Genomic DNA, 23,850 nt, shown 5'->3' with positions numbered 1-23,850 from the left:
GGGAAGTCCTGTCAGTTCCCTGTATTTCACGTCCTGTGCTTTATGCCGTGACTGGTCATTGGCATCGGTTTATTTTTAGCACTATACTGAGAAAGTTCTTGGGTTGGTCTTACACTGTCAACTGATTCTAGTCTTCTATTTAGTCTAATTATTAGCTTTTATTTCATAAATCATTAATAGGTATAAATGTTAGGATTCAAATCCAAAGCCTGTGGTATAATCCTACTGGTAAAGGGTATAAAGACTTTTTTCTTTAACCCAGTTTGTACTTTAATAAAAAACAAAACAAAACGTTAACCCAACCACATTCATTGGAATAATTGATATACACTCTTACCATCTTGTTTTAAGGACACAAAAACTGTTCAAATTTCTCTGAGGTTATCACCTATATTTTTTTCCTTTTTTCTATTGATGCTATTTATCAAGATTTTTTTTGCAGCTTAAATCTCTTGATGCTTTTCTCTTCTCAGTATTGTTTTTCCACAAATACGAGGTTAACCTTGGCTTTCTGTGTTCGTGTCTGAAATTCTTCTTCACCCATCACTTAGCTTGAATGTTCAGAATTGTCTAGGAGTCTACTTTCTCCTATGCAGAAAATTCTGTAAGACACTAGATTGCATTAAAATGTTAGGAATTCAACCTATTTTCTCTACCAGATGTATGTGTACTTTGAGAATGATGAAGAAAAGCAATGCTCACCCTCGGGTCTGGTATAGACCGAGTGTGTGTGTCCTCCCAAAGTCCATATGTTGAATCCTGCTTTTCTGGTATTAGGAGGAGGGGCCTTTGGAAGGCAATGATGAGCAGGGAGCCTCATAAATGGGATTAATGCCTTTATTCGGAGATGCGAGAGAACTTGCTTCTGCTCTCTCTGCTCTTTCTGCCTTGAAGATACAATGAAGGCAGCAGCCCGCAACCCAGAAGGGACTCTCATCAGAACCTGACTACATCAGCATCTTGGTCTGACTTCCAGTCCCCACAACTGTGACAAACACATTTCTGTTGTCTGTAAGCTGCCCAGTCTATGGTGTTGGCTATAGCAGCCCCAGCTAAGACGGGTAAGTAGGCGTCGGCGGCACTTCAGCTGTCTCAGAGGGAGGGGCCTTCGGTGCAGTTTTCAGACCACTGCTGCTCACCTGTCCCTGGGCACCCTGCCTCCGCGGTGGGGCCTTGGCCGCTGTGGTCACGTTAGTATGCGAACTGCTGCCGGCATTTGTTTTCTCTCCTTAGTCCTCTGTAGTCAGAGATAATGATGCTCACTATTACTGTTTGAGCAAAAATTCAGTGTGACCTCCTGGATCTTTGTTAGGGGCAGCCTGTTGGGTAGTTATAAACGGACAGCTTTGGGGGGATGCAGGGCACGGTGGATGAGTAAGGGAGGGATTTCCCTTTTACTTCAATGTCTTCAGAGTTTGCTCTAGAAATGGCACAAAGACAGTTTAAGTTTCTAAAAGCCCCACTCCCTGCTTAGGGATCTGTCATTGTAGGCATTTTCCTGGGAGAAGATGATCCCACTCTGCACACTTGCGGCTGAAGATGAGCCCACACTGACTCGGTCTATCAGTATTAGCCCCCTGGGATGCACATGAAACAGGTTAATTACTTCTGATATTCTCCCCAATTACTGGATCAACCTATATTGGGTTCGAGTACTTTAACAGCTTGTCCAGATTCCATACTTCTCCTGATACTTGTGGGTTTTTAACAACGGCCTTCATTTTTGTTTAATTACTTGGTGAACTTGGACTAGAGAGCTCTGATCAACCCACCTCTATTTTGAAGTTCTTTCTACTTTACCATGTTGATTCCTGTCAAACATATTCGAGTTTGTTTCTAATTGAGGTATAATACAGTAATATGCAGTACTCTTAAAGTGTACATTATATTTTTACGTTTGTATACACCCCACCAGACAGATCAAGTGTAGCTGTGAATGACTAACCTAATGGTTTCACTTTTATTGTGTTTGCTACTAGTAAACATGCAACTGGAATGTTACATGATATATTAACTTGAAAGAAAGTTGCAGTATCCGAGCACAATTTAGAATGAGAAAAGTCAGGATGACAGATGGACTATAACAGCACTATCTTTACATGCACCTTCTGGAGCCATTTTTGTAGAAACACTATGATAAAAACTATTTTTAAAGTTAATTAAATAGGCTTTATTATGTGCAAATTAAAACACAAGCTGTTAAAGACCCCATGTTAGCCACACTTTATTATTCATCCCAGGTAGAGTCAGTCTCAGGGTTCAACGTGCCAGTCTGCTTTCCTGGTGCCAATCTGGTTCCTTCAGATGCACAGAGGAACCAACACCAACATACCAGCCCAGTCCCTGCACAGCTAAAACTACAGCTCACTAAAAACTGTCTCCTGCTTCCTGTCCCTGCCCCACTTTTGTACTGTGTAAGAGAAGGAGGCATTTAGTAAAGTGTAAATAGTGTGTGTGTGTGTGTGTGTGTGTGTAATATATTAAACACATCTGAAATGAATATGCAAATCTGGGAATACCCTCAAGGCTTTGTTTTTCATAGTCTTTAGTGCATTTAAGTGCACAGCACATACACAGTAGCCCTTGGCTTTCTTGCTTCAACTTTTAAAAATGGCACAGAGACGCATGCTTGGGTTGAGCCTGTTCACCTTTGTTCAGACCAACAAACTGGGCATTGCCTTTACAATGTCACCAGAGCTCTAAATAGTTGTCAAGAATGTACAACCAGACCCCATTTTAATGATGTACATTTCTCCCATTAGCCAAGCTTGTTGGCTTCTTAAGATTACAAACCCAAAGACTCAGGACCATCTGTGTGTAGGACAGTACCTGAGATGCAGCTGGAATTCAGTAATGTTGAAAAATACAATTAATTCCTTGTGGAGCAAGTTCAAGGGCTCCTTAATACAATGCCAAGTATTTTTACTTGTCAAGTGACAGAATCTTTGACATAGAGGCTGATTTCTTGAGAAATAGGAGAGGACAAGCCAGACGTGGTCTGGGCTTCTCTGCTTAGACTGGTGTGATTGTGTATGTCACTTACCTTGCTGTCTGCAAACTGCTGCTGGTTGCAGAGCTGAGCCATCCCAGGGCTATGATAGGATCAGAGGAAACGGCAGGAAAACGCTTTGTAAACAAGCTATGTCCCACCACCTTTACTGCACTGTGCTCACTGAGAAGCAGGAGCCCCACATGGGCAGGTAGGCAGTGCAGAGCTCTGATGGGTGTTCTCCGTTCTGTACATCTCTTGTGAGCAGAGTGCCTGGGACAGGGTTACACCCAGCAGGTGGGGTCACTGGTAGTAGTAGAGCCAGGAGAACTCCCAGGCTGCTGCAAACCCCCTTGCACAGGCTGTCTGTCCGCCCAGTGTGTGGCTGGCTTCCTGCAGAGAAGAGGAGTGGGATGGAAGAGGTGGAGGACCCAGAGGTCCAGAACTGGGGGGAACCTTCTTCGCACCTGGTTGGGTCAGCCCTGTCCACAGAGTAGGAGAAGTAATGTTCTTTTGTATCCCCACAAAGCTCCTCACTTTAATTGTTTGACATAATGCCCAGGATAGCCAAATGCCAGCTGCTGGGAGAACATATTCTAATTTCCTGACTTGTAAGTGCTAAAGTTTCATGGTACTGACATAGCTGTGCATTTAATTTACTTAGCTTTTTAGACACAAAGCCTTCCTAACAAGGACATGAACTAAGGGAGTAGCCACACGATGGAACACATGCGCTGGTTTGATGTCACTGAAAGTCATTCAATTACCCAGTAAAATAAACGCGCAAATGGAACAAGTGAAATAAATGCTTTGCTTCCAAAGGCGCGCCGCAGCAACAGAACCACTGGTAGAGAACACGAAGAAAGACATGCTTTACTCATGTGACATGGAGTTCCCTGGTGTATAGTTTTATGTCAAGAAACTCTGTCCAATTAGCAAACGACAGCTCATTTGAAAATTTAATAAACATGTTTAAATTTCCATCTAAAAATGAAACTATTTCCAGTAATTCAGAGGGAGAAAGTCACAAAGAATAGTTCAAAATCAGTAAGACATTATTTAAAAACATTTAGCTAATTCACAAATATCCCAACCAAACTGGAGGTTACTGAAGGGCTGAAAAAATATCCTTCCTGGCTTTCCAACAAGAAACATTCATTTGTTTTGACCTATTTCTACTTTCGTTTTCTTACTTCTTTTCTTCCCTATCATCTAGTATATATTTGTAAAAGGTCTAAGAAATATTTTTACAATCTAACTCAAAGATAATTCTTTGCAGTGATTTGCAAACTGAAGTCACTCATTTTAAAGTCAGTCTATTTGAAAATCACAGTGTAAAAACATAAAGGAAAGCAACTTGTAGCTAATGATTAAAAGGATTTTTTGTGATTTTTTTATTTTGATAGATTAACTCACTGCTACAAACTCAATACCTGCTTAATAAATACAAGTTAGATAACCAGAGGGGTGGCAAGGAAGTAGGCAAGGAAGTCAGGGCACAGCTCTCAAACACTCCACTTCCTAAACCATCCATGTGCTCAAATGTGGACACCACTGCAGTAGGGTAAGAAAGAATAATGACCCTCAACTTTTGAAAGAAACATCAGAATTGTTGAATTATTGTTATAGGCTGAACTGTGTCCCTCCCCAAAACAGGTATGTTGAATGTATAATCCCAAGTACCTCCGAATGTCTTCAGTTAGAAATAGGGTTGCAGCACATAGAATTAGTTAAGAAACAGTCATGTTGGAGTAGGATGAGCCCTCAATTCCATATGACTGGAGTCCTTAAAGAAGATGGTCACATGCAGACACCACGGAGCCCACGGGGTCGGAACTGTGCAGCAGCACACAGAACACCCAAGAGGGCAGTAACCACTGGAGGTAGGAAGAGGCAAAAAAGGACCCTACAGGTTTCAGAGGGAGTGTGGCCAGCCAACACCTTACTCTCAGGAGACAAACTTCTGGAGACAATACATTTCTGTTGTTGTAAGTCACCCAGTTTGTGGTACATTGTTAGAGAAGCCCCAGGAAACTTAAGTTTATATTTTTATATCACATAATAAGATCCTCATAGTCCAGCCAGTGTTGCTCAGTGGTTGAATGTCATACCTGCACTAAGAGATCGCTGGTCCGATTCCTGGTCAGGGCACATGCCCAGATTGTGGGCCTGATCCCCAGTGGGAAGCATGCAAGAGGCGGCCAATCGATGTTCGTGCTCATTGATGTTTTTAGCTCACTCTCCCTCTCCCTTCCTCTCTCTCTAAAATCAATAAAGGAAAAAAAAAAAGAAAAAAAAACACATGTGACTTCCGGTCAAGATGGTGGGTAGGTAAACGCGGTATCCGTCCTCCCACAACCACATCAAAGTTGCAACTAAACTACAGAACAACCATCATTCCAAACCATCTGAAATCAAGCTGAATGGAAGTCCTACAACTACGGAATTAAAGCAGCCACATGAGACTGGTAGGAGGGGCGGAGGCGGACGGCTGGTCCCACACCCACGTGTGGCAGATAAAAATCAGGAGGACACCTCGGCTGGGAAGGTCCTTCCTGAGGACTGAGGGGTCCCCGTCTCACACCAGGCAGCCAGCTCAGAATTCCAGTGCCAGGAAGAGAATCCCCATCACTTCTGGCTGGAAAAATCAGTGGGAACTGAAGCTGAGGGAGGCTGAGGTGGCTGGAGCCCCAGGAAGCTCCTCTTAAAGGGCCTGAGCACAGACTTACTTGGACCAGCTCCCTCTGAGCTCCAGCGTGAAGGGGAGGCAGCTCGAAAGGCACCATCTATACAGGGAAGAACTGAGTTGTTTGGCAGTGGGGCGAGGGCTGGAGAAGCAGCTTTCTCCTGAACAAAGGTGCTGTCAGAGGCCTTTGTTCCTTAGGTGAGCCCTTCCCTAGGGTGGCAGACAGCTGCCATATCTGGGACTGCAGCAACCTGGCTCACACTGTTTGCCCTGCCTGGTGACTCCCTGAGGCCCCGCCCCACCCAACTTTCAGGCCCACCCAAGCTGTTGCCAGTTGCTTAACCATAGGATTGGCCTGACTTGGATCTGGCTTCAGGTTTTCCTAAATCCTTTCAAACAAGCAGCATCTGGTCTCAGCTAGCCCCATACTTCTCTTTAAATAATACATAGAAACAAACACAGGGAGGCAGCCAAAATGAGGAGACAAAGAAACAGGTCACAAATAAAAGAACAGAACAAACTCCAGAAAAACAACTAAGTGAAATGGAGATAAGCAACCTAACAGATGCTGAGTTCAAAACACTGCTTATAAAGATGCTCATTGGGCTTAGCGAGAACCTCAGTGAACTTAGTGAGGGCCTCAAGAGCATAAAAAAGGACCAGTCAGAAGTGAAGGAGGCACTAACTGAAATAAAGAATAATGTACAGAGATTCAACAGTAGAGTAGGTGAAGCCAAGAAGCAAACCATTGATTTCAAATGTAAGGAAGCAAAAAACACCCAATCAGAACAGCAAAAAGAAAAAAGAATCCCCAAAAATGAGGATAGTGTATGTAAACAATTTCAAACGTGCCAACATTTACATCTTGGGGGTGCCAGAAGGAGAAGAGAGAGAACAAGAAATTAAAAACCTATTTGAAACAATAATGCCAGAAAACTTCCCTAACTTGGTGAAGGAAAGTCCAGGAAGCACAGAGAGTCCCAAACAAGATGAATCCCAAAGGCCCACACCAAGACACATCATCATCAAAATGCAAAAGGTTCAAGACAAAGAGAGAATCTTAAAAGCAGCAAGAGAAAAGCAGGTAGTTACCTACAAAGGAGCTCCCATAAGACTGTCAGCTGATTTCTCAAAAGAAACTTTGCAGGCCAGAAGGGAGTGACAAGAATATTCATAGTGATGAAAAGCAAGAACTTACCATTAAGATTACTTTATCCTGCAAAGCTATCATTTAGAATCAATGACCATATAGTTTCCCAGACAAGGAAAAGCTAAAGGAGTTCATCATCACCAAACCATTATTATATGAAATGTTGAAGGGTTTTCTTGAAGAAAAAGAAGATAAAAAATATGAACAAACAAAATGGCAATAAATACATATCTATCGACAATTGAATTTACAAACAAAATGAACAAGCAGAACAAAAACATTCTCATAGATACAGAGAAATTTTGTTTGTTTCCAGGTGGGAGGGGGTTTGGGGGAATGGGTGAAGAAGGTGAAGGGATTAAGAAGTACAAATTGGTTGTTAGACTGACAAACCTCAAAGGCAAGGGAGGTTAGGGGGTGGGAAGAAATAAACCAAAGAATTGATATGCATATATGCATAACCAATGGACACAGACAACAGTGTGGGGAAAGGCAGGAGGGGGGCAGGAGCGGGAGGAGGGGGTCAATGGGGAGAAAGTGAGGAACATCTGTAATACATTCAACAATAAAGATAAGTTAAAAAAGGCAAAAAAAAAAATACATGATCATAAAGAAAATTTATAGAATCATGTCTTTTTATTATTTTATATATTTTTGTATTTTTCAAATTACAGCTTACATTCAATGTTATTTTGTATTAGTTTCAGGTGCACAGCACAGTGGTTAGACAACCATATAGTTTACAAAGTGTTCCCCCTGATATTTTCAGTACCCACCTGGCACCATACACAGTTACAATATTACTGACTATATTCTCTATGCTGTACTTTAACTCCCTATGACTATTTTGAAAGTACCCATTCGTACTTCTTAATCTCTTCACCTGTTTCACCCAGCCCCATAACCCCTCTCCCCTCTGGCAACCATCAGTCTGTTCTCTGTATCTATGTGTCTGTTTCTATTTCATTTGTTTATATTGTTCTTTAGATTCCACATACAAGTGAAATCATATGGTATTTGTCTTTCTCTGATATTATTTACTTAGCATAAATCCTCTAGGTCCAGCCATACTATCACAAAAGGTAAGATTTCATTATTTTTTATGGCTGAGTAGTATTCCATTGTATGTATGTATGTGTATATATATATATATATATATAATCTCATCACTTTTTTATCCACTCATCTATTGATGGTCACTTGCATTGCTCCCATGTCTTAGCTTTTGTAAATAACACTGCAATGAACATGAAGGTGCATATATTCTTTAGAATTAGTTTCTTCAGATATATACCTAGAAGTGGAATTGCTGGGTCATAGGCAGTTCCATTTTTAATTTTTTGAGGGAAGTCCATACTGTTTTCCACAATGGCTGCATTAGTCTCCATTCCTAGCAGCAGTGCACTAGGGTTCCCTTTCCTCCACATCCTCACCAGCACTTGTTGATTTCTTGATGGTAGCCATTATGTCAGGTGTGAAGCAATATCTCATTGTGGTTTTAATCTGCATTTCTCTGATGATTAGTGACACTGAGCATCTTTTCATGTGTCTATCAGCCATTGGTATGTCCTCTTTGGAGAAGTGTCTATTCAGTCCACTGCCTATTTTTTAATTGGATTGTTTGTTTTTCTGGTGTTGAGTTATATGAGTTATTTATAAATTTTGGATATTAACCTCTTATCAGATGTATCACTGGCAAATATGTTCTCCCATTCAGTGGGTTCTCTTTTTATTTTGTTGATGGTTTCCTTTGCTGTGCAGAAACCCTTTAGATTGACATAGTTCCATGTGTTTATTTTTGTTCACATCAATGTTTCTTTCTCTCTCTCTCCCCCTCCCTTCCTCTCTAAAAGTCAATTAAAAAATTAAAAATATATATATTGCTAAGAGAGCCCTGGTCGGTTTCGCTCAATTGTTATAAGGCCGGGCCCACGGACCTATGGGTCTCAGGTTTGATTCCCAGTCAAGGGCATGTACTTGGGTTGCAGGTTCAATCCCCTGCCTTGGTCAGGGTGAGTGTGGGAGGCAACCAATCCATGTGTCTCTCTCACATCAATGTTTCTCTCTCTCTCCCTCCCTTCCACTCTATCTAAAAGAAAAAATCAATGGAAAAATATCCTCAGTGAGGATTAACAACAACAAATATTGCTAAAAGAAATGTCAAATATTTTACTGCCTATGTTTTCTTCTAGTTCTATGGTTTTGGCTCTTACATTTAAGTCCTTAATCCATTTTGAGTTTATTCTTGTGTATGGTGTAAGAAGGTGGTCTAGTTTAATTTTTTTTGCATGCAGCTGTTCAATTTTCCCAACACCATTGATTGAATAGACTGTCTTTACCCCACTGTATGATCTTGCCTCCTTTGTCATAGATTAATTGACTACATAGGTGCAGGTTCATTTCTAAGCTCTCTAATTGATTCCATTGATCTATGTGTCTTTTTTTTTATGCCTGTACTGTGCTGTTGTTTTTATTTTTAATCTTAATAAGAGAACATGTTTATTGATTTTAGAGAGAGAGGAAGGAAGTGGGAGGGGGGAAGAGATCAATGAGAGAAACATTGATAAGTTGCCTCCTGTACATGCCCTGACTGGGGATCAAACCCACAAATACTTTGTGTGTGTGTGTGTGTGTGTGTTTTGTTTTTTGGTATAGGGCTGATGCTTCAATCAACTAAGGCATCTGGCTGGGCCAGTACCATGCTGTTTTGATTACTATGGCCTTGTAGTATATATAGTTCGATACCAGGTAGTGTGATACCTCCATTTTTGTTCTTCTTTGACTGCTGTGATTATTTGGGGTCTTTTTTTGTTCCACATAAATTTTGGATTATTTGTAGAACCACATGCCTTTAAGAAAAAAAAAAAAGGACTGACAGTTTTGTCAGCCAAAAGCTACTAAAATTGGATGTATTTCTTTCCTATGAATAGTTTTTATATTTTATGCCTGTACTGTGTACAATTGCCTATACAATTAGTGATATATTTGTATAGTGATATTTTTAATTAAAATTACAACTTACATTTCTATATTATTACAAACTTTTTGTAAACATCCTTTAGATTTTTCAAAATAAGCAATGTTGCCCAGATTATTGTTTGAAAACTCTATTTTATAATTCTACTATTTTCATTATTTTGATCAGTCTTTTGTATATGACTCTGAGGAATTAAAAATATTTTCTATTATTTTATCAATTCTCCCATATGTGCTGTGTGAGAAATAAGAGGTAGGTTATTTAGTCCAAAACAGGTCCATCAAGTAGACCCTAATTGACCATGGCCATACTTAAATAGACAGAAACAAGGACACGGCTCATCCTCAGGTCTATGTATGAAAATGAAGAAGCATTTGATAATTAATGAACCAATAGTTAGTGAATACTTGGTCTCAAGACACCAGGTGGGTAATCTATCCGTTAAGATAGTACTAATTCTGGGAGAACCAAATTAGGAGTCCAGGTGGTCTGGTTCCCACTCCTTCATTGTTTCTACTTCTCTACTCAGATCATAGAAATGATTAAGAAATGCCTAAAGTGCTCACTTTTCATCTCAGCACAAATATATCTATTAGATATCTCTTTCATGTGATCATAGAAATCTTGGTTGTAAGTATACTTTACTTAGTGGTTTGCAAACTTTTCTTAGCAGTGGAAATCTTGTGTTAATAAACTATTACTCATATTCTCAATTTATAAAACATATAGAAGCAGAACTTGTGTGATGGAAGGAGGGAGGGCCAGGCTCAGGAATCCTATTACTAATTCCTTAGCCCTCTCTGGGAAATTCAGGAAGCCCCCAAACCATCTCCAGGAAATCTTAAGTTTCATCCACTTTGTGTAGAATGCTTCATTCACTCTGTGTCGAATGACCATGCAGATGAGTATAAATAATTAACAATTATGAAAAATACCTTTTCAATTTTTCCTGGACCACTGGTTCTCTCTTCTGAGTGACTGCTTTGTTCCCAGTTCCTGAAAAATTCAAAATGGGTGGTGCCATTTATAAGTAGGCTCATATTGAATCCAAGTACAGATCACCCCTCTTCAATTCCCCTTGCCATCCATTGGCATGCCACTTTCTCTTCCTCTTCTCCTCTCTATATCTAAAGAGCTAAGCTATAGTTCTAAAGATCATACATTTTTGTGTAGCACTTCTCCACAAATACTATTTTACCTGTGGATACATTTTTAGAAGCAAGGCAGCCAATAGTGATAAGTCCTAATGCAATAAAAGATGCAGTTCTATGAGAATAAGTGGTCCTTCCTTTCTGTGACTCTGAGCTGCATTTCTAGGAGGGGAGTTTCCAGATACACTTTCTTGTCCAACTCTTCCCCTCCCCCAACACTTCCCTACTCCCCAACTACCAACCAATCTCAAGGAGCTATCTGTAGCCTACAATTAGGAAAAATCCAGGCTCTATGTCAGTCATGGCTGGCCTCTTGACCTGGTCCTGACTCTATTTTCTAAATTAGTTGGTCACTAAGTATAGAATATAGACATGGACAAAAGGATGAAGATGATAATCATATTTATTCAAAAGAACAGAAAAGGCCTCAAATTTTATAATTCATAAATATGGTGTTTATAGTTCATAGTTTATTGTTGGTATGTCATCACTTAATTTTTTATTATAGAGCATATTTGAGAAGATTCTGAACTGGAATCAATATAATCAACTGAGAACTACAAATCAATGGACTGGCCAGCTTGAGCATCACTGATGGATCATGTGCTTCATTAATTTTTAAGTGATAAACTCAATTATGATTGAACCTCTCTTCAGTGGGGGTTCCGATGCACACTGGTCTGGTCTTTTCCTGAGGTCATTTCCTGCACAGGCTCAGGACACAAATATGTGATCAAGTATAAATAAAAGTCTGTCATCTCTTCAACTAATAGGCCTACCTTGGCCTTCCCTTGACAGCCTCTGATTCCCCTTGCCCAACCACCTATCAAAACTGGACACACCTAACAACTATTTAAGGTCCCCATCCAGCTTCTCCCAATCACTTCCTATGGCTACCATCTTGATTTCTAAAGCTAGGGCTACCTCTGACCTCATTTTTGAGGACCCCTGAGGTTTTTGCAGGTTAAAGGACTTTTCATAGATAAACTTGATTTAAGCAATTCTGATATATAAAATATAAATTTACAAAAAGGTAACTTAAGGGACAGTAATTCCCTTTCAAATCTTTTAAAGATTTGAAATAGGTTTTCTATAAATAGCAAGTTCCTCTGCATTTCAAATACTATTATTTATTTTTTAAATGTTTACAAAAACCATTCCCATGAACACAGGTACAAAGTAAGGTAAATCTATATTTTCTCCTTTTTAGCTACCTAGGTCATCTAGCCCAGCTGCCCACAGTAATAACCTGCTCATCAACACATTCATCTACTCATCTCCATTCTATGGTTCACTTTCCTGTCCCTTCACTGTGCTTCCAGATATCACCTTTCAAATAAACTCCCTGAACCAAATCATTGTGTCAGACTCTCCTTTTGGAAAAGCTGAGTCAAGACAACTTCTTCATCACCATACAGACACATCTATAGCCCTAGTAGCTGGGGTGTCTGTCTTGCCTCTAGTCTACTGCTTCTTTTGTTGCCCTTTGATCTGCTTCTGCATCCCACACCTACCATCCTGTTGTGCACTAAAGCACTTGCTTCCTTTTAATTCAACTGATATACTCATTCTGAGTCTCTCTACCCATGCTCAAAGATGGCCTTTAAAGGGCTGAGCTCTGCTGCTGAATCTACAGCATTCTACGTGTTCCATTAACTCTCATTGCTCATAGGAACCAGTTTTCACTGAGAGTTAAGAGCAGTTAGAGGGCTGAGGCCAGGGTTTCATAAACTAGAGTCTCTAAGGCCCTAAGGGACCTGCCAATCATTTCCATCCAATCCCCTATTATCGTGTATTAGAAAACTGAGGGGCAGAGAGGGTAAGCATTTGCTCAATACCTTGCACAACAAAGATTAAGAACTCAGATCTCTGACCCTTAAGCCTACCTATGCTTTTCCCTTTCTGAGCTTTTCCTGCACATACCTCACCATTGTTTCCTTTGTTTGACTCAATTCCACCACTATCTCCATCATTTATTTCCAGTTGACCTAAGTCTTCTATGGCCCTGAGCCCTTGAGTTACATTCAGGCTCAGTTTAACAGTTCTGCTGCCCCATTCTGAGGTTGAAAATAGATTTCCATCAGTATTTTAATAATAAAGAATAAACTAGGAAATAAGTAAAATGATGTATGGGGTTGTCAATTTTGAATTTTTGCATAACTCAGGTTCCCTGGAATTTCTGTGAGCCGATTTCCCTGGGAAGGGGCACGTGGAGACCCTGGCCTGCAGAGCTCTCACCTGGTGGTGGTGGTGGTGGAGCTTGAAAGCCAAGGCTAGGCTGCTTCTCCCTGGACCTGATAATCTGGGTTTGGTTTTTAACCCCACATTGCCCATGCCTCAGTTCTGTCTTCTGGTCTCTCCTAAACTGTCTAGCTTTATCTCAGGATTCTCCAAACTGAGTCCTATGGCACAGAATGGCCAGTTTCCTCATTCTTTCAGCTTCTCATTCTTTGTCTAAGTAATCTATTTTTCTCTCCAGCCTAAAATCTCAAATTAGTATTTATTTTCCAAATTACTATTTTGATTATCTTTTTGGGTAGGTATTTTTTGTGTTCTCAAATAGTCTTGAGGTCAAGGGCCACGACTGACGTCTACATCCTGGCATCATGTATCGCACGTGGCTTGTTACGGACTAAACGTTCGTGTCTCCCCATATGCTGAAACTCTAAGCCCCAGTGTGGCTGTGTATGGAGATGGGGCCTGCAAGAAAATAATTAAGTTTAAATTCATAAGGTCATAAGGATGGTGCCCTGATCTGATAGTGTAAGTGTCCTTGTAAGACACCAGAGAATTTTTTTTCTCTGTGTACTAGCACCCATGGGAAAACATAGCAAGAAGGTGGTGATCTGCAAGCCAGGAAGAGAACTCTCACCAGAAACCAAATCATGTGGAACCTTGACCTTGGGACTCCAACCTCCAGAACTGTGAGAAAATAAATATGTGACTTAAGCCACCTGGTCTGTGGTATTTTGCAGGGCAGCCTGAGCTAACACATGCCTGCTGGTTGAGAACATGTCCCCTATCCTTGGAGCTCGAGCAGAGTTGCATGCTGGACAGAGGTATACTGCTCCTTCTTCTTCTTCTTTTTTTAACTTATTTTTATTGTTGAATATATTACAGATGCTTCTTTTTCCCCCATTGACCCCCCTTCTCCCCGCTCCCACCTGCCTCCTGCCTTTCCCCACACTGTTGTCTGTGTCCATTGGTTATGCATATATGCATATCAGTTCTTTGGTTTATTTCTCCCCACCACCACCTCCCTTCCCTTTGAGGTTTGTCAGTCTAACAAACCAATTTGTACTTCTTAATCCCTTCACCTTCTTCACCCATTCCCCCAAACCCCCTCCCACCCAGCAACCAACAACATTTTCTCTGTATCTATGAGAACGTTTCTGTTCTGTTTGTTCATTTTGCTTGTAAATTCAATTGTCGATAGATATGTATTTATTGCCATTTTGTTTGTTCATATTTTTTATCTTCTTTTTCTTCAAGAAGACCCTTCAACATTTCATATAATAATGGTTTGGTGGTGATGAACTCCTTTAGTTTTTCCTTGTCTGGGAAACTATATGGCAGTTGATTCTAAATGATAGCATTGCAGGATAAAGTAATCTTGATGGTAGGTTCTTGCTTTTCATCACTCTGAATATTTCTTGCCATTCCCTTCTGGCCTGCAAAGTTTCTTTTGAGAAATCAGCTGACAGTCTTATGGGAACGCCCTTGTAGGTAACTACCTGCTTTTCTCTTGCTGCTTTTAAGATTCTCTCTTTGTCTTGAACCTTTTGCATTTTGATGATGATGTGTCTTGGTGTGGGCCTTTGGGATTCATCTTGTTTGGGACTCTCTGTGCTTCCTGGACTTGTATGTCTGTTTCCTTCACCAAGTTAGGGAATTTTTCTGCCATTATTGTTTCAAATAGGTTTTCAATTTCTTGTTCTCTCTCTTCTTCTTCTGGCACCCCTATGATGTGAATGTTGGCATGCTTGAAGTTGCCCAGAGGCTCCTTACACTATCCTCATTTTTGGGGATTCTTTTTTCTTTTTGCTGTTCTGATTGGGTGTTTTTTGCTTCCTTACATTTGAAATCAATGGTTTGCTTCTTGGCTTCACCTACTCTACTGTTGAATCTCTGTACATTATTCTTTATTTCAGTTAGTGCCTCCTTCACTTCTGACTGGTCCTTTTTTATGCTCTTGAGGCCCTCACTAAGTTCACTGAGGTTCTCGCTAAGCCCAATGAGCATCTTTATAAGCAGTGTTTTGAACTCTGCATCTGATAGGTTGCTCATCTCCATTTCGCTTAGTTCTTTTTCTGGAGTTTTGTTCTGTTCTTTCATTTGTGACCTGTTTCTTTGTCTCCTCATTTTGTCTGCCTCCCTGTGTTTGTTTCTATGTATTAGGTAGAGTTGCTATGTCTTCTGGGATTCCTAGGGTGGCCTATTGTAGTGGGTGTCTTGGTGTGGCCTATTGTAGTAGTTGTTCTGTAGGGTCCAGTGGCATAGTCTCCCTGATCTCCCAGCTGGGCCCTCGAGGTGCACCCCTCGTGTGAACTTTACACCCTTCTGTTGTAATTGAGTCTTGATTGCTGTTGGCACATTAATGAGAAGGTTTTACTCAGGCTGATCAGCTGCAAGGACTGGCTGTGCCCACTAATCACCGACCTCTGAGCACCTTGGATGATCAGCTGTGCAGGGGCCCACCACACAGAGCAAGACTTACTTCAGCAGGGCTCTGGTACCCTGAGTCCATTTCTTGTGTCACTTGTGGAGGTGGTTGGGTGGTGGTGCTTTGATATGGTCTGATGCTGTTCACTGGGTGTGCTGGCTCTGGGGCAAGGTCAGCCACTGCTTGTGTTCTACCCAGGGCCACCAGGCATAAGCTGCAGATGGCTGCTTCTTGTGCTGGGTTTGGAGGTGCCCAGACAAAGCCAAGTTGTGAACCAAAGCTGGCTGCTTTTAGTCCCAGGCCTGGGGTCACTTTACGAGAGGTATGGGGCTCAGTGAGACCAGATGCTGCTTGTTTGAAAGACTTGAGGAAAATCTGAAGCAGGATCCAAGACAGGCCATTCCTATGGTAAAGCAACTGGCAACAGCTTGTGTGGGCCTTAAAGCTGGGGGGGGGGGGGGGGAGAGCAGGGCCTCAGGCAACCACCAGGGTGGGGCTTATAGTGTAAGTCAGGTTGCTGGAGTCCCAGATATGGTGGCTGTCTGCCTGCCCTTTGGGAGAAGGGCTCACCAAAGGAACAAAGGTTTCCACCAGTAGAAAAAGCCACCTCTCCAGCCCTTGCCCCAGTGCCAAACAATTCAATTCTTCCCCGTATGTCTCTGGTGCCTTTCAAGCTGCCTCCCCCATGCTGGAGCCTGGAGGGTGCGAGTCAGAGTAAATCTATGTGCAGGACCTTTAAGAGGAGCTGCCTGGGGCTCCAGCAGCCTCAGCCTCCCTCAGTCTCAGCTCCTGTTGGTTTTACAGCCAGAAGTGATGGGGACTTCTCTTTCTGGCACTGGACCCTGAGCTGGCCTGGTGTGGAATGGGGACCCCTCACTCCTAAGGGAGGACCTTCCCAGCCGAGGTGTCCCTCCTGATTTTTATCCACCACACGTGGGTGTGGGACCAGCCGTCCTCCTCTGCCCTTCTCCAAGTCTCCATGTGGCTTCTTCTTTAATTTCCTAGTTGTAAGACTTCCATTCAGCTTGATGTCAGGTGGTTCTGAAGGATGGTTGTCCTGTAGTTTAGTTGTAACTTTGATGTGGCTGAGGGAGGATGTGATACTGCGTTTACCTACCCGCCATCTTGACCAGAAGTCTGGGATACACTGCTCCTGTGTGAAAAGTTAACTACTTTTGCAGAGTCCAAAACCAAACTTTCTTTTGTCACCACCACTCAGCAACTCCCATCCTTTCAACTAATCAAAACAGCATCTTCCCAAAAGTGAACAAGGCACCTAACCACAAGCATCTTACCTTCTGTGTACACTGCCTCTGGCATCCCATCAGAATTCGTCTTTTTTTTTTTAATTCTTTTTTTCTTTATTTATTTTTAGAGAGAGAGGAAGGGAGAGGGAGAAAGATAGAAACACCGATGAGAGAGAACATCGACTGGCCGCCTCCTGCATGCCCCCACTGGGTACTTGGCCCACAACCTGGGCATGTGCCCTGACCGGGAATCAAACTGGTGACCTCTTGGTGCAGGGTCAATGCTCAACAACTGAGCCACACCAGCTGGGCAGAACCCAAGTCTTAAGATAGTCTACTGGCATAAGAATTCTTATACCTCTTATGTCTCCAGGCCTGATTATTCTGCCTGCTGTTGAGATTATCTCTTAAAGGTCCTTCCTACCTCGAGTCTTCATCCAGTACACAGAGGAGGAAACAGAGGCTCAGAAGTGAAGCAACATGTGCAAGGTTGCACAACTGGTAATAGTACTAGGTTAAAATCCAGTTCACTTTTGCCCCAGATCCAGCATACTTTCCACTGGACCACTTTTCATTGAGTTAGAATTTATGATGTCCTGCTATTGGCTATAGCTATTTATGAAACTACCTTACACCCATTATCAGATTGTAAGCTCTGAGGAAGATTACTTCCTTATATCTTGGAAAATGGCACTTCAAGAAAAGGTATTGAATTGAAAATGGGAAATAACCGTGACCGTGGTGATACAGGGAAATAGCAGCATAGGAGAGAGGCAGAAAGCTTGCAAGGAGGAGGAAGAGATGGTTTCTGAGTAGAGTTTGACGTAATGGAGAGAATTTGGCTAGGCAGAGAAGGGACTGGTCTGAGGCAGGACTCAAGTCATGAGTTTAGAGTTGAGGCTGTGATCCTGTGGAGGGTAGGGGCCCAGCATTTGTCCATAGGCTTCAACTATGCACACCAACCAAGTCAATTAACTTCTTTAGATGTTGGTTTCCTAATGTGGAAAGTGGGAAAAATAAGAGTTCTTACTATTTGGGGTTAATGTGAAGAAGAATAAAATATTGCATGTAAAGGATTCAACACATTGTCTGGACCCAATACATGTTATCTATCATGAATAATAAACACTATTAACATATTATTACTAATAATATGGCCTGAAAGTTTACAAATGCACCAGTCTACTCTCTAAGTAAATTATTTAATTTATACTCAAAGATAACGCCAGTGCTGTTGATAAATTAAGAAACAAAATCATTTAAAAGCACTATGAAATTCATAGGAACACTTTGCTTACTATGATTTTCCTAATCTATGGATTCCAGGAGCTCCTGAATGTATTTTAGCCTTACTAGGGATTCTCATAGTCGAAAATCTTGGAAACCAAACTGTTGAGAGGCAGGAGAGTGCTAAACATATTCTGCGCAGAAAATTCACTTGGCTGAATCACAGACTTTGATTTTTGGGAATAGGCTGACCTGTTCCACTTCCAGGCTATGCTTTTAAGGAATTTAGTGACATCCCTTATCTTTCAGTACACTGGTTTTCTCTTAAATAAGGATAACATCACTTCTGGGCTGCAGGAGGGATTAAGTTGGGTACTGTATGTAAAGCAAGACTTGGTAGATGATGATGACAGTGATATTTGTGAAGGCTAATTATGAAGGCCTGTTAAGCTCCTGGTCTAGAAGTGTGATCCCCGTAACAGCAATGTTAGCATCTTCTAATGACTTGTTAGAAATGCAAATTCTTAGGCCTATCCCAGACCTGCAGACTCAGAATCTCTGGAGGTGGGGTCAGCTATCAGTGCTTTTACAACCCCTCCTGGTGATTCCCTGCACTTAGGTTTGAGAACCTGTTGTGAAATGGTAAGGGAGCCACTGAAATTGTTCATCCAGTAAAAATTCTTGGTTAATAGAACTAAAATTGGTTAAAAGGAAAACAAATTCTTGGTTGATAGGGCTAAATGGTCTACCCACTCACAGGCTTCCACAGTTGCTGGAAGATGCCTGTTCATTTTTGATCCTTCGTGGTCTCCAGGCACAAAACCTGGGTCAGTGCGGATGACCCCAGACAAGACTCACCCGAGCTAGGTAACTCAGCACAAGGCATTTAGAGGAGTTGTTTTGGAAACTGTTTCCACCCACGGCTTTGGGACTTGGCAGGCAAGGAATGCTCAGCGAACCCCTCAACTACAACCGGGTCACAAAGTTGGCCTGGAAAGGAAGAGCAAGGACAAGAAAACCGTGTAGGGAAATCAGAAACGAGGGTCTTGAGGGTAGAGGAGCCGGTGGCGGGGAAGAGGATGGGGTAAGGGGGCGTGAGGAGAAAGGGAGGACCGCCCCCCACCCCGTGAATAGGTACACCCGTTTCGCGTCCCGAGGAGCGGGCCGGCCACAGCCTCTCCCCGAGATGAGCAGGGTCCGGCTGCCTGCGGACATGTGGGCACTGCCCGTGCGAGGCAGGGGCGTCCTCCCGGCCTCGGCGCCGAGCGCGGCCGCCCCGGGCCGTCTTCTCCGCCTGCGGCCGCCGGGAGGGCGCGGCGGGCCGGCCGGCCATTGTTCGGCCCCACCCCGGTGCACATTCACGCCACGCGGGCGGTCGCCCCGCGCCCTCGGGCGGGGCTGCGGTGGGAGCGCGTTTCCGCCCGTCCTTCCTGCCGGAGCAGGAAAGGGGGAGCTGTTTTCTCTCTCCGCGGAATATGTTTTCGGAGTCCCGCGCCGCCTCCTCCCTCGCCGCCGCCTCCTCCCGCCTCCGACCCGCTCCGCCCCCACCGCCCGGGCAGCTTTGTCTCGCGGCCTCGCGCTCACTCGCTGCACTCCCGGCGGCGCCGCGGCCCCAGCTCGGGCCCGTCTGCAGGCGCGCGGCGCGGGCGCGGGGCCCGAGCGCCATGGTGTGAGCGCCGCCGCCGCCCCGCGCACGCTCCGTCCGCCGCGCCCGCCGCCCGCGCCCGGCCTCGCAGGCGGAGACGGTGCAGCCCTCGGGAGCGTCAGCCTGACACCGGCGTCGGGCGGCAGCCGGGACAATGGCGAACGACTCCCCGGCCAAAAGTCTGGTGGACATCGACCTCTCCTCCCTGCGGGTGAGTGGCCGCCGCGGGCCGGCCGTGGGCGCGCGGGCCGCGGGGGCCGCGCCCTGGGCCGCCGGAGCTCGGGCGCCGCCGCGGGCAGAGCCGCGGGCGCGGCGGCCCCTTTGTCTGCTGGTGTCGGCCTGCGCGGGCCGGGGCGGGACCCCCGCCGCCGCCCCCGCCCGGCCCGGCCCGGCCCGGCCCGGCTCGGCCCGGCCCCGGGGCGCCGCGCCCGGCGGAGCCCACCTCCGAAGCCGCCCTTTCTCTGCTGCTGCCCCGCTTCTCCGGTTCATTGTTGTGCTCAGATGGTAACCCCTCCCTCCTTCTTGCCTAGGATCCTGCTGGGATTTTTGAGCTGGTGGAAGTGGTTGGAAATGGCACCTACGGACAAGTCTATAAGGTCGGTGTGAGGCGCCTTCTTTGTTTCCCGTGGCATGTCGAAACTTCTTGTCGGGGTCCAGGCTGGTGACAGGCGCGCTGCCGACCGCAGGCCGCGCCGCTCGGCCGAAGTTGGGACAGGGGCTTCTCCTTGCAGGCCGTCTGCCTTGAAACAGCCCCTGCTCAGACTGGCCTGAGAAGACCTCGTTTCCTGGCTTTGAGATAAGGAAACTACCACACTCTCAGGCACGCACTGTAATACAACGGGAAGACATTTTTTCAGAAGACAACCTTCATTTTGTTGTTTTTTCCAAATCTGGCCTTCTGAGTGTGTGTGTTAATTAAAATTCAGAACAGGCAGGCCTTGTCTATGATTATCCTAAACCACTGCCTTGGCCTTCTTGAAAATTGTCATCATGTTTCCTCTTTACAGTGCTTGCCAAGGGCTCGAGGTGCAGAGTTCGTGACACTGTAACTCGACCATACGTCATTCTACTGATGGATACACATTTTGGGGAAGAAGGGAGGGGCGTGTGTTTGGGCAACAGGAGCAGGAAGAAATTGCATGTGAGGATTATAGAATCTGAATTCCAGGAATAACCTGTTTGACAGGTGTGTAATTGAAACAGAAATGAGGGAGAGCTAGGACTAAGCAAGATGCCCAGTTTTTACACCCACCCCAGGCCTTTCTCTTTTTCTAAAACCCCCCCCCCCCCCAACCACACATATAAAGAACAGATCTGGAGACAGCCTGCCCTGAATAGCAGACACCTGATGTGGCTAGCATTGCTGATAATTTCACCCATGCACATTCTAGAGGTTATGAAATAGCTGTAGGTAATGGAGGCGCAGGCCTTGAACGCTTGAAGCACAATGTTAAGTTCTTCATGTCATGCTTTGTTTCTTATTACTAAACAATTTCTAAAAGTTATCTGCATTGAGGGTGTTTTCCAGCTGTTGGAGTGGGCACAAGGTTGGGATAGAGAAAGACCTTCTGAAGCAGGGCTTTGTGGCTCACCATGAAGAATTATCATTGTTTCATTGAAAATGGAGGAGGGGGTTTGGAAGCTGACTGTACACATTTTCTTAGGCCAAATTAAGTGTGGATCCTATTGTCTGTCTGCTGCTTTATGAATAGGGTTTGTCTGTCACTTGAACCCCTCTCCCCAGCCCCAACTTCCCCTGGCCTGTGGTCTGAACTTGAGTCAGTATTCTTAGGTGATCTCAAGTGAATTAGCCTGTGTTTTGTTGTTTAACTGTTGGGCCTGGGCAGAGGCCAGATTTTTGAATTCGAAAGGGAGCCCTGTTAAATCAGCCTGCTGGGCTCAACTGAATTTGGAAGCCTTTGGAAATTTTTGGAAAAGGTTGTGTTGCAACTCACTGAGTGAGTGGCCTGGTAACTGGCTTAAAGACTTGCCCCGAGCCCCCGTGTTTGTGTAACCAACAGTCGGTTTTTTCTAACCCAGTTTTTCTGGCCAAATCTAAGTGGTGAGTATACTCTTCCAAGTGAGTTAGCCAAAGCTTGTTTTTGACCTGGTTACACAGTGGTTGGGTTGTTTGTATCTTCTTGGGTCAGTATGGTGTGAAGGGAAGTGAAGTAAACCAGAAGCCAACAGTCTGCTTTTAACCCATAAGAAAAAAGAAAGAATGAAACCTGAATGTGTGTTAATTGGTTTTAAGAGGTGGGAGTTCTTTGTGGCAGCCTGGCAGGTTCATTAAGTTTTTACCGCTCCTCATTTCCTCTTTGGTTTTACCCCCTTCCCCCAAGCTTTTGAAATAGATTTGCGGAGCCCTGCTTTTGGGAAGTAGTTGGGATACTTGGCAGTGACACAACTCTCTGACTACAAAGTTTGTACAATTGAGGAGAAATTCTCAAATTATGCAGACTTAATGAATTAAAAGACCAGTGCAAAAGAGGCATACTCTCAGGAACAAAATAGTGCCTGAGGTTTTGCTCACCAGCAGTTCTATTTTATTATTTTGGTAAATTTTAACATATACAAGGAGAGAGAATAGATTACTCACTTAGTTTAACAGTTACCAGCACGTGACTAATCTGGTATCTGTGGTCTTCTTCCCTTCTGTTATCTTAACCTTTTTACCCATAAACACTTCAGGATGTATCTTTTTTGTTTTTTAGATAATCACAGTGCCATTCTCACACCTAAAAAATTAATTCCTTAGTGTCAGATAGTCAGTGTTAACATTTTCCTGATTGTTTCCTGCATGTTTTCTTACTATCACAGAAATTCGTTAATATTTATGAACTGGGAAGTTTAAGTCTTAGTGATGGTGGAGATAGCAGAAACAGTTAACATCTGCATTTCTTCTCCCTTCAAATGTGTGCTTTCTGGAACTATTTATTATGTATAGGAATTTGTTTAGGATATTTGTTGGCGTGATTTGCATATAGTGGTTTTGGGATTAGATTATTAACACTAGCATTTGTTTATTGCAGCTGAACATCCATCAGTGTGAATAACATCAGAGTTTGGAAAATATTTGTGACTGTTTATAAAGAAATTATTTTTTTCTTAAAGCAATTTCAGGTGAAACACCTATAAGATGAACAACCCATAGTCTTAATTTATTTCATTGTTAAGTTTTTCTTTCTTTCATTTTGTTCTATGAACTTTTTATGTTATAGTGATATTTGCTTATTTTAAGAGGACTGTATGTGAAGTGAATTAATAGAAAGAGGGAGTTTTTATATGTTCTGTGAAAATGGCCTTTTTGCAAAATAGTTTATAATTTTCTCTACCTCTAAAGAAATAATAAGCCCTGGCCGGTGTGGTTCGGTGGTTAGAGCACTAAAGGATCTTGAGTTCGATTCCCAGTCAAGGGCACGTACCTGGGTTGCAGGTTCAATCCCCCAACCCAGTCAGGGCAAGTGTGGGAGGCAACCAGTCCATGTGTCTCTTTCACAGCGATGCTTCTCTCTCTCTCTCTCTCTCTCTCTCCCCCTCCCTTCCTTCCACTTGTTCTAAAAATCAATGGAAAAAGTATCCTTGGGTGAGGATTAACAAAATAAATAAATAAATTTAAAAAATCATGTGGGTATAGTTGAACAGTGTATACCTTTATCTTAAAAAAAGGAGTTGAAACATGAAACACAGGATATATTCTATTAAGAGAAACTTATTTTATTTTATTAAAAAATTTTTAAAACATTTATTTTTGTTACAGATGTTTCTCCTTTTTCCTCCCTGCAGACACCCTCTACCCTATCCTGCCCCCTCCCCCAAACATTGTTGTCTCTATCCACTGGTTATGCATACATTTATATAAGTTCTTTGGTTTATCTCAGAAGTTTAATTTTTGCCTTAGGTGTTTGAGGGCTTATAGGGAAGGACACCTGTATACATTAAACCTTTAAAAAGTTGTGAATTTCTGTTTACAAGGTTTGACTCATAATACCACAAACTTATAAAAGCGGTGTCTCTAGGATGACCTTGTGCACGTTGAGTAAATACAGTATAGCGAATTTTTAATTATTTTCGTCAAAGGGTGAAAGTGATAGCTTAAAAAATAAAACCCAGAA

The 23,850-nt window shown here is 43.2% G+C and overlaps 1 protein-coding gene across 1 annotated transcript in view; it reads left to right on the top strand.

The window, feature by feature from the left end:
* Positions 1 to 19,827: 19,827 nt before the first annotated feature.
* MAP4K4 (mitogen-activated protein kinase kinase kinase kinase 4) overlaps positions 19,828 to 23,850 on the top strand; it is a 180,378-nt gene continuing 176,355 nt past the window's right edge. The window contains 2 exon segments of the mRNA XM_036262518.1: positions 19,828 to 19,946; positions 20,266 to 20,331. Coding sequence (XP_036118411.1) covers positions 19,890 to 19,946; positions 20,266 to 20,331 — 123 coding nt within the window. The 5' untranslated portion in view covers positions 19,828 to 19,889.

This window comes from Molossus molossus, unplaced genomic scaffold (assembly GCF_014108415.1).
Source record: "Molossus molossus isolate mMolMol1 unplaced genomic scaffold, mMolMol1.p scaffold_m16_p_15, whole genome shotgun sequence".
Taxonomy (NCBI): domain Eukaryota; kingdom Metazoa; phylum Chordata; class Mammalia; order Chiroptera; family Molossidae; genus Molossus; species Molossus molossus.
This window is presented reverse-complemented; position numbering and strand designations above follow the sequence as displayed.